This window comes from Mus pahari, chromosome X (assembly GCF_900095145.1).
Source record: "Mus pahari chromosome X, PAHARI_EIJ_v1.1, whole genome shotgun sequence".
Lineage (NCBI taxonomy): Eukaryota > Metazoa > Chordata > Mammalia > Rodentia > Muridae > Mus > Mus pahari.
Genome location: NC_034613.1, coordinates 122,840,158 through 122,851,807, shown reverse-complemented (window position 1 = coordinate 122,851,807; position 11,650 = coordinate 122,840,158). Strand labels below are relative to the sequence as shown.

At 40.5% G+C, this 11,650-nt stretch overlaps 1 protein-coding gene across 1 annotated transcript in view; it reads left to right on the top strand.

Annotated features, from left to right (window-relative positions):
• Window positions 1–11,650, top strand: part of Trpc5 (transient receptor potential cation channel subfamily C member 5) — a 290,726-nt gene that overhangs the window by 236,696 nt on the left and 42,380 nt on the right. Inside the window, exons 4-6 of the mRNA XM_021188239.2 lie at window positions 1,925–2,261; window positions 4,502–4,641; window positions 10,040–10,362. Coding sequence (XP_021043898.1) covers window positions 1,925–2,261; window positions 4,502–4,641; window positions 10,040–10,362 — 800 coding nt within the window. The remainder of the gene's footprint in view (window positions 1–1,924; window positions 2,262–4,501; window positions 4,642–10,039; window positions 10,363–11,650) is intronic.

Here is an 11,650-nt window from a genome sequence, read left to right as displayed (position 1 = left end):
AAAAAAAAAAAAAAGAAAAAAAAGAAAAGAAAATATTTTGGACCAGTGCCTGGCAAATACAGAAGTGGATGCTCACAGTCATCCATTGGATGGAACACAAGGTCCCCAATGAAGGACCCAGATAAAGTACCCAGGGAGCTGAAGGGGACTATGAACTAACCAGTACCCCCAGAGCTCCTTGGAACTATACCACCAATCAAAGAAAACACATGGTGGAACTTGTGGCTCTAGCTATAAATGTAGCAGAGGATGGCCTAGTCAGTCATCAATGGGAGGAGAGGCCTGTGGTCCTGTGAAGGATCCATGCCCCAGTATAGGGGAATGCCAGGGAGTGGGTGTGTTGGGGAGCAGGGGGAGGGGGGAGGGTATAGGGGATTTTCAGAGTGGAAACTAGGAAAAGGGATAACATTTGAAATGTAAAGAAAATACCTAAAAATATGAAAGAAATTAAAAATAATAATAATTTTTAAAGGTATTATGAAAAAAGAAATATTTTGGTATAGTGTGTGTGTGTGTGTGTGTGTGTGTGTGTGTGTGTGATGGTTTTGCCTTTGTGAATGTATGTGTGCCACATGTGTGCCTGTGTCCATAGAGGTGAGAAGGCAACATTGGCTCCCCTGGAACTGGCATATTACAAATGGTTGTCAGCCACCACGTGGGTCCTTAGAACTGACCTGGATCCTCTGCAAGAGGATCTTAAACAGTGAGCCATCTTTTTAGTCATAGAGATTATTTTTTCAGTTTCCTAATTTCCAACTGCTTTAAACCTAAAAGCATATGGTGGCTTAAAAGCTATAGAATTTCCTCATGAATGTAATGTTTCAAGATAAATATTCTTGGTCAGCAGAATAGTTCTCTTCCTCGAGGATATTAAAGGGCATGGGTTCTCAAAAACTCCCCAAATGGAGTAAAGCCACAGAGGAACACACATGGAACACTTCTATGGGCTACTCCTGGAACTGCTGCACATCATTTCTCTTCCTTTTTGGTTAATAAGAACTTCATCACATGGCCAGGGATACTGAGAGATATAGTCTACCCATGGAGTAGACTAAGGAGGAGAATGACTTGATTGAGACTTTCTGGTCGTTGTAAATATAATAGGAATGTTGGGATAGCTTGCCTTAGGTGTTAGGTAAATGATGGAAGAGGTTTCTGTCCTTTGTATTAGTATGCTACATGGTGTAGCTATGTTAATCTGTCCCCCGGGAAGCTTGAATAGTCAAATGTAGGCAGTATTTCAAATCATGGTTGATAGCTGAGCTCCCTATTGAGTCACTTACCAGGAAGTAGCAGCTGGAGGGTGACTTGCATTGCTGATTATTCCTTAATTATTAATCACTGACACTTTGTAAATTGCCTTAAGTCAAACCCCAGCTGGGTTAGTATACAATATTATAGTGTTGGCCCCCAAATATTTTTCCTGTGTTGTATGTCTAGACTAGAATGGATATTAGATAGCAAAGTAGCAACCTTATTTATTGCAAACCAGCCAAGTGATACTCAAAACAAAATGGGAAAAGGCAAAAAATCAAAATGGGAACTAATTTCCATTTCAAAGCATAGCCACAGGCAGAGTTTATTCTCTGTCAGTTTGTGTTTCCCCAAACCAACTGTACACTTGTCAGTGACCTCGTGTAGGATAAGAGAATGAATAGAAGAAGTGAATCAGTCTGAAATAAAAATCCTCAGGCTTCTTAACTGAGATGCACATATATTCCCAGGGAAATTTAGAAAACTGATATCCAGGCTCAATCCTTCCATACCTTAGGGAGTCTCAGCCCATCAGGAATGAATCTGGGGAGCTCGATTTTTCAATGTGTGTTTAATGACTCCTGGTCAAGACTGTGAATAGAAGTATTATGAGAATTGACTTTTTCCTGGGCTGATCTCAGGTCCCTAACTTGTTCTTTTCTTTTCCCAGTTTGTCGCTCAGCCAAACTGCCAACAATTGCTGGCCACCTTGTGGTACGATGGCTTCCCTGGATGGCGGAGAAAACACTGGGTAGTCAAGCTTCTGACCTGCATGACCATTGGATTTCTGTTTCCGATGCTGTCCATAGCCTATCTGATCTCACCCAGAAGCAACCTTGGGCTTTTCATCAAGAAACCCTTTATCAAGTTCATCTGCCACACAGCATCCTATCTGACTTTCCTCTTCATGCTTCTCCTGGCTTCTCAACACATCGTCAGAACAGACCTCCATGTTCAAGGACCTCCCCCAACCGTTGTGGAATGGATGATACTGCCTTGGGTTCTAGGTAAGTGCAACAGAACAACAATAATGACTAGACTGTCTTCTAGTCCCACTTTAAAAACTACTGGACATGCATTCAGTGGAACGTGTAGCTCTGAATTAGGACCCCTCTAGTAAGCCTGTGTTAAGAATCTAAGAAATGTGGTTCCTTCTATCCTAGGTTCTGATCACTCAATTATGCATTAGCCATTGTAAAATAAGCATATTCTCAGAGTTTGCATCTGCTCATCTAACGTCTTTTAGGATTGAAAAAAATGGGTGTTAGTTGACTTAGGGGAGAAAGCTTTGTGTCAGTCACTATAGCCTTCAAGGAAACTAGTCAGGGCAAGCACTGGGTATTCTATTTAAAACACCCTTTGCTATAACCAGGAAGCACATGGATTCTGCTGATTTCTTGTGTTTGTGTCTATTTCATAGAATCCTAGTTCAGGTTCTATGTACTTTTTGAATACTGATCCTACAGTCAGCAGAAAAAAAAATGGAGAAATTTACTCTGACCATGGTAAAAGTTGATCTCCCCATGATCTTTAGACATAATTAGATGACACTGAACTCTCCAGTACATGTCATCTTCTAAGTCTATGTGACTCAAACTCTGAACCTCAAGCTAACATTTAGAACATGATTTGGAATTTTATCAGAGACAACTTAAGTCTTATCCTGAGTCTAGAAGTTAACAGTATCCCTAAGTGATCCATACGTAAAGTCTGGTAATTGATGACCTTGACCATGGCCACATAGTTTTACTGAAATATCTATGTCATCAGGCAAAATTTCACACACACACACACACACACACACACACACACACATACACACACACAGGAGAGGAGAACAAAGAAAATAGATCCTGAGTTATTTGGGGTCACAACGCATAACTTAAGTAGTTACATCTGGCAATGTGATCCCCGGTCAGTCCATCAAAACCCAGGAAGAGCTTTTCTCCTTAGCACCCAGAGGAAAATAACGATGGTAGAACAATACTGACAAAGTCAATTTATTTTATCTATCTATTTATTTATTTATTTTTGGTTTTTTGAGATAGGGTTTCTCTGTGTAGCCCTGGCTGTCCTGGAACTCACTTTGTAGACCAGGCTGTCCTCGAACTCAGAAATCCGCCTGCCTCTGCCTCCCAAATGCTGGGATTAAAGACGTGTGCCACCACTGCCCGGCCGACAAAGTCAATTTATTACACTCCAAAATGGGAAGAATGGAGAACCCAGTGCCTAAAATTTCAGTAGCTAAATTAAAGCTTAAGAGAAAACCACAACAGCCTCCAATTATGAAGAACAAAGTGGAAAGTAAATAGTTTAGGGAGTACTTATCACCTTTAGCCATCAGGGGAATGAAAATTAAAACTACTTCGAAATTTTATTTCATCCTAATCAGAATGGCTAGTCAAGAAAGTAAGTGATGCCAGGTATGGGGGGGGGGAGAGAGACATGATTCACTGCTTGGGAGAGACTTCTGCAGGCAGTGTGGAAGTCAGTGTGATGGGATCCTTATAAAACTATGCTATTCCTGGCTTAGGTATCCAAAGGACCCAATATCCCACCACAGAGGTACTTGAACATCGGTGTTTCTTGCTGCACTATTGTCAATAGCAAGTAAATGGAACCAGCCTAGATGCTCACGAAAAAAATGGCTGAGTCATGAAGACAGGGTCCATACACACAATGGGAGTTTGTTCCATTGTAAGGAATAGGCAAATTGTGAAGCATGCGGGAAACTGGATGGATCCAGAAAATATTAAATTGAACAAGGTTAACTAGACTGAGAAAGGCAAACACTTCATGCTCTCTTATATGAGTGTGACTGAATGCAGGGAATACAAATAGAAAGAAGACCATCAGCTAGAGAAAAGGAAATAGAACATATGTGACATGAAAGTGGAAAGGGGGTTACCAGAGATAGAAGGGAAAAGGAGCGAGGAGAGAGAGAGGTGAGAAGAATGCTTAGGAACATCGAAGGCAAATTATGCTTTATGTTTGAAAAACAAAAACAAAAGTGAGAGGTGCCCAGAAAAGTGAAAAGCATACTAGGTTTTTGTTGTTGTTGTTTTTCAAAATTGGGAGATGGAGTAGCCAAGGAAAGAAAGGTAAGGGATCTCTAGCTCTTAGAGTCTTACCTGCTGGGCCCAGTTCATTCATTCATGCCTCTCATCTTTATTCATTCGGGGGACTTCTGTGGTGATGTTCAGCATGGCCTTGATATAGAAATAAACTTACTGCCTCCATTCTTCAGGTTTCATTTGGGGGGAAATAAAGGAAATGTGGGATGGTGGATTCACGGAATACATCCATGATTGGTGGAACCTGATGGATTTTGCAATGAACTCCCTCTACCTGGCAACTATTTCCTTGAAGATCGTGGCCTATGTCAAGGTAAAATGGGATGTCTAGCATCTTTCTTCCCCTGTTATTTTGGCTGAGTTATGTCAATAAACTTTGGCCCTGGGAGCAGATAGAGTTTATGGGGAAAACTATCGAGTGTCCCATCTATTCTAGGAAATACTACAGAGACCTTTTTCAGTAGTGTGTAAGTAGTATCAACTTATGCAAATCCAGTGAAGAAAGGAATGGTTTTTTTTCACCCCCCCCAGAGGAATCCTTAAGTTTCTCAGATGCTCAGGATAAAGTTGTCTTCAGCCTTCAGTGCTTAAACATCTATAACATTCCTTCAAAGAAGATGGCATACTAGTGCTCACACGGGGTAGGACGAGTAAGCTCACTAACTGCATTACCTCCAAAAACCCTCTTACCTGTTATCACTTTAGTCAAATCAGTTATTTTATATTTGACTAATATTTTCCCTGCTATAGCCATTGGTAAGCACTCCTCCCTGTGGAAATATACAGGACAAAACTGATTCCTCTCTGTAGTACAGATAGTGTCCCCTCTCCTTTACCTTCTGAGTCATTGTTTAACAGAGCCAACATCCCCACTTCCCCACCCATTCTTTGTATAGCAAGCAGCAGAACCCCAGAAAGTGTACAACACGTAGGTTCACTACAATAACCTCTGCTTTCTTCTTTATGTCTTCTGTCAGGATAATTTTTCAATTTGTTAGAAAATACACAAATTTTTATTATCACTCACCCTACATCCCCCTACCAGTTCAGAAAATGTCTACACTAAGCATACCCTGTAATCTTGATACTTTCCTCATATATAAGCACCTTGAATTATTCTGAAAATTATTTTTAAATATGCACAATTTCAATTTTAATGAGACCTGTAAATGGGTAGAGTCCGGTTCTCTCATCAACAGAGGTACAACTCATCATGTAAGATGACCTTCCCCAAGTGTGGAGTAAAGTTCCAGGTACCTCTCCATAGGCCACTATATCTGGGGGTAACCACAGGTCTGAGTCTAGGTATGCAATTTAATAATAGAAGGCCTCCTACCCTGCTTTGAGTTTTTCCCCATGAGGAAAGGCTGACAATTCATTCCCCAAGATGTCTAGTTGGTTGTGCTTCTGGTATTCAATTTCACATTGAGGACTTTTAGAATGGGAATATGGCTGTCCCCCAAGTCTCCAACAACTTCGTTTATTTTTACATCCCTAATATGCATATTGCATAAATTGTAAGACCTTGAGATTTATATAGAGCATGAATATTGAATGCATTCATGAAACATTTTTGAAAAGAGCCCAAGAGTATGCCTTATATGTGTGGCGACCATTTAACACATGCTTACAACTTTCTTAAAAGAAAAAGCCTAGTGAAAGAAAATGTTTGACTCTGCTGATCCTGCCTGGGTTAACTCCATGTCCCCCTGGCACTCTGCTGGCTAATTATCACAGTTTTCCTTTTCAACAATGCACTGTGTGCATTATGAATATTTTTAAAAGAATTAATAAAAATATTCTATTTTTAAATCTCCTTTATAAGTAGAGACACCATAACTTAACAATCTTGAACTTACTAGGTTTTGTTTAACCAGAAAAGTTTAAAATAAATGATTAAAAAAATGATTTCTATCTGGGATATTAAAATGTGTCTACAGATGCTCAACATCAGCTAATTACATAATCTTCCTAATTTCACTGGTGAGGCTTCCAAAGAGCTAAATACTTCTCCATATCAATGTATAATAAACCCACTCAGCTAAGCTTCTAAATTCTGCTTCTTAACACTAAAAGAAAACACAAACAAGAAATATCACATGCAGACTTTCAATTTTTAAACATATTTATGTGTATGGATATTTTGTGTGCATGTGTGTACATATGCTTAGTGCTCATGAAGGCCCGGAGAGACAGACTCATCCCCTAAACTTGGAGTTACACATGGTTAGGAGCCACCATGTGGGTATTGGGAATTGAATGCAGATCCTCTACAGTAAAGTGGCAAGTAGTCTTAACCTCTTATCCATCTCTCCAGCCCCAAGAATTTAGATCTTTCAAACAAGAACTTCATTTTGTGGTCCTCTCTTCCACAAAAATGCAACCAGTTTAGACATTCCCTGAGGAAAATGAGATAGAAGCTCCCCACAGGTGTTTCCCCCGGCCCCCATTGGAACACTTCAAATCACTGTTGTTCCAGGGCAATTAAGTAAATTGGAGATTAAGTAAAATGAACTTGCCTTTAAAATTCCTTAATTTATTAACTACTTAATTTTTATCTCTGTGTGGTTATACATATATTCACACTATTAGTGAACAAGTGCTGTTAAATGTCTTCCTCAGTGGCTCACCACCTTCTTTTTTTGAGACATGATCTCTCACTGAAACTGGAACTCACCATTTCAGTTAGATGGGTTGATCAGGAGGCCCCTGGGATGCACCTGTTTCCACCCTCCTCCCCAGCAGTGGGGTGGGACCATTGCACTTGACTTTTACATGTGTGGCAGACATCTGAACTCAGGTTCTCTTGCTTTCATAGATCCAAGTTTTTCTTTACTTCTTAGAGTGTAAAATTAGTTAACAATACATACTCCTTCTCACAGGGATTAAAGCAACACGAACCAAAAGACATTCACCAAAGTAACCCAAAGAACAACTATACATATGGCTGAACCTCAGTGTCCACAGGCAACCCTTTGAATGGGGAATAGTCAGCCTTTCATCTTCTAGGATATCACTTAGGTCCATCCCTCCTTCACTTTGATTAATACACAGACTAGATCTAGACTGTGCTGAGTTGTGGGCATTTCTTCAACATTTACTTTACTATAGACATAATTACCTCTTGTGTTCTTACCATCATGGAGTTCCCCACATCAGCCGATCCATCTTCAGATTTTTCTTTTGGGGTAACAATGTAATCCACACCTCTTTGAAAAGACATGGGGCCAAGTTTCAAACTGCAGTCTGTTTCAAAGAATGCAGGAAATGTCATGTATTTCCCAGTATCACTAACCTAGCCTAGCTTAATTAAACATGAATTTAATCTCTTCTCCCACCTGTGAGGTTGATCACCACCAACCAACCCTTCCACCTCTCAGAGTTTCAGTCCTACCTCTGATAAATAAGCAAACTAAACTCCACTGGTTTTCAAGCTTTGGATTCCATGAAAAGATATCATCAAGCAGAGACTTACAAAGAACTACAGTATATGATATAGCTCAAAGGGCTAAATTTGACATAAAGAATGGGTCATCTAGTCTGCTTCTTTGGTTCCCACAATGGCCGTTAGATGTCTCCATTGAACCCTGAGGGTCTAAGAAATAGAGTTTAAAATTTACAGTAGTAGATCAGGAGTTATTAAGCTCTGGTCTATGAACCAAATTTGGCTCCCTGTCACATCCATTCATCTATGTACTGTCTTTGGTCACTTTAGTGCTACAAAGGGAGCGTTAAGTTATGACAAAGACCTACAGCTGACAAAGCCAACATATGCATTATCTGGCACTTGGTGTTGATGTCTATCCTAGATGAACTCTAACCTTATTCCCCACACCCATCACCTATCTTCTAAGGAGTTCTCCAGAGCTATAAGATGCAAACTAGAGATGTCCAATGAGAATTGTCTTTCACACTTCTGAGTATTCTGCGCATCCAGATTCCCCATCCTGTGGGCAACAGACTTCCCTGTGGGAGAGAGAGGGAATGGAAAGTCAAATTAGTTCTATACTGTGATTCATTCTCATTTTGAAACATAGGTTCTGTTTGGTTATCAGCAAAGAATTGCCATCTCTCACATAAATCTCAAAACTTGGACTGACCTTTGTAACATCTGTGTTGTGAGATCAATTCCCATATGAGTGACATTTAATGGAAGCAGTGCTAGACTTAATGTTGAGGGACCTGGAGTTCAGTTCTGTCTCTGCCACCAAATTTGTTGCATGATATTTAGCAAGCCACTCTGGATTTCAGTTCCTCTATTTGTAAGCCAGGCATACCACCCACTTGCTCACAGTGATGCAAAAACTGGTTTAGGTTTCCTTTCCTTTGAAGAAAAATGTAAATGTATGGGAAATTTGGCTAAGATTACAGAAAACTGATCAGCCTCCAAAACATCTATCTGAAACAGAAGCACACATGTGGCACAGTCTCTGATTTCCTGACAATGAAGAATCTTGGATACACACAAGTGACTTTAACACCATCAGTTTTCTTGGTTGTTGGAAGTGAAGAACACTGAGAAGCGCCTACAAGATAATTTGACCCCCAACACTTTGTCTCAGGAAAGATGCCTACATTCAGACCTGAGAAAATGTGATGCTTAAATGAGAGTGCAAAGTAGTCGTTCTTCAGATTGAATTCCAAGCAAAACCTATCATGTCCTTTGGAAGGTTAATGATTAGTTCCTTGTTTTTCCATACCATCCTTCCTTGTGGAATACAGAGAGTCTTGCAGATAAATATTGAATCACAAACATGTCCAGCAGGTGGGAATGGTGTTATCCTTTTTTATTGTGAAGGTAAAGGGTACAGGCAGTTTTAAGTGATGATTTCCAAATTGGAGTCCAGTCCTTACCATCTCCCACTTCTCCATGAAGCTATTCCTCACATTCCAGAAGACAGAGGTCTTCAAGAGGCTGGAAATAGGCAACCAACTCTATAAATCTGGCTATTCCCTTTCCTTCAACTTCCTGCTTCTTCATTTGCACTAGAAGGCCTTTCTAACTTGTAAGGTTGTTAAAGAAACAGCAAAATACATCCATATGCTGCTAAGTGGAGAAGTACTAAATTTGCTACCTGGAAGGTTGACATGCCATTTGCAATGGTGTAGAATACATTACAAACTGCTAAAAATGCAGCAGAAAGCTCTGAGGAAAAGGCTCCCTAAGGACTCTCTATCAGCCTGAAACTGTAAGCAGCAGAGCCTGGAGAACACACACACAGGAGGCTGCCTCTACCCCATCATCCTTCAGTAACCGCAAATTAACCATGTGTTTCAAGCCAAGGTGAGGGGATGAGGTATAGGTCTGAGTTGAAATTTCACTGAGAAGTGAAGATAATTTGGTACCCACTCGCTTGGGCGCCCCAATGGCTCCTTTTCAGAAACACTCAACAACAATCTGGTAAACCCGCAGTTAGAAAATGTCTGTTGATAAACCACAGGTGGCTGCTGCAGATGATGGCTCTGAAATTCCTTCTGCTATGTATATATTCTTGGTATATATTTGGATAAGAGTGGGAGGGAGAGCGTTATTAGCGCTGTGTACTGATTGAATGGGGCAAAAAAGACAAACAAACAGTGCCATGCATGGGGGATTTTATGTAAGCAGAGTATAGAGTACATATTGTGTGTGTGGAAGGGTGCAAAGGGGAGATTTTTGGAAAGACTCGCTGTACTTCTCATATTGTGCACTTGTGTGTGTTTTTTTCCAGTATAATGGTTCTCGTCCAAGGGAAGAATGGGAAATGTGGCACCCGACTCTGATTGCAGAAGCACTCTTCGCAATATCCAACATTTTAAGTTCCTTGCGTCTCATATCCTTGTTCACAGCCAACTCCCATTTAGGGCCTCTGCAGATCTCTTTGGGACGAATGCTGCTTGATATACTCAAATTTCTCTTTATCTACTGCCTAGTACTACTGGCTTTTGCCAATGGACTGAACCAGCTTTACTTTTACTATGAGACCAGAGCTATTGATGAACCTAACAACTGCAAGGGGATCCGATGTGAAAAACAGAACAACGCCTTCTCCACGTAAGATGTGCACCGCTCTTTCCTCTGTTTTCATTCTGTCTTCCTTCTCATTCTATTTTCCATGCGCAGCTTCATCAGTATCTCTTCATGGGAGAACAGAGCTCTCTGCAGATCTACCCAAAGGGTCTGGTATAGAAGAAAATTCTTCCTTCAACATAGGAAAGTAGCATTAGAAGAGAAAGAGATTTAACAGAGACAGAGAGATCCATGCTGTGATTCCATTTTTAAAAAGGTAGTTCTAAGTGTTTCTTGTAGAGCTCAAAAAGTGGTAGCCATGAAGGATGTGTAAGCACTAGACTATTCATAGATACTCATGGCTACAAAATTAACTTGACTACTGTAAGTCAAGCTCAAAGCAGAGAAGACAAAAGTATCTTAATGAACTCCCTTTTGCATGCAAAGTAAGGCAGACTTGAGGCAAAATTATAGTCAGCTAGCCTACTAGACCAACTTAAGGACTGGAGGGGTGGTGGTAGCTGGAAATGACTCTGCTCCAATTTGCAGTATAGAAGGCAGCTCTTTGCCCAGAAGACCATACCTTCTAGAAAGGTAATTTCTCTGCTTCTCCTTCCTACTGTAAAGACCTGCTTCTTTGGAATTTTTTCACCCCTGAATGGCTTTAGAATGATAGTGAAAATAGAACAGAGAAAGAAAAAGAGCAACTGGATGTAGTTAAACATGTCTATTCTTTCAGGATGCAGGAGGCCAAGCAAAGCAGGAAGTTCATGAGTTTGAGAATCACCTAGGCTACACAGTGATATCCTGTCTAAAAAGAGCAAAAGCAAAAAGAAGGAAGGGTGAGATGGAGGGAGGGAAGGAGGGATGAATGGAGAGAGGGAGGAAGGAAGAAAGGAAGGATGACTCATGAAATTATCTTAGGTTAGGAGGCACACTTCAGTGTCCTTTACTTCACCCATCTTAACATCCATTCTGTAGACCCAAAGCTTCAGCATGATCCGTAGTCATTAAGCTAATCATTTCACATATAAACACACAAATCTAGGAGGTATAATGTGAAGTTCTGATATATGTACACCGTGTCCAGTGGTCAAATCTGGATAATTAGCATCCTCATCACCTAAAGTATTTCTTGTTCCTTTATGGTGAAACAAGAAGAATCTCTTCTAGCCAGTCTGAAACGTACAGTGTGCTACTCTAATCTGTGGTCTCCCTATTGTATAAGAGATCACCTGGGTTTGTGTTTCTAGCTGCATTTGTAGCAGAAGATGACCTAATCGGCCAACAGTGGGAATAGAGGCTCCTTGGTCTCCCAAACTCCATATGACCT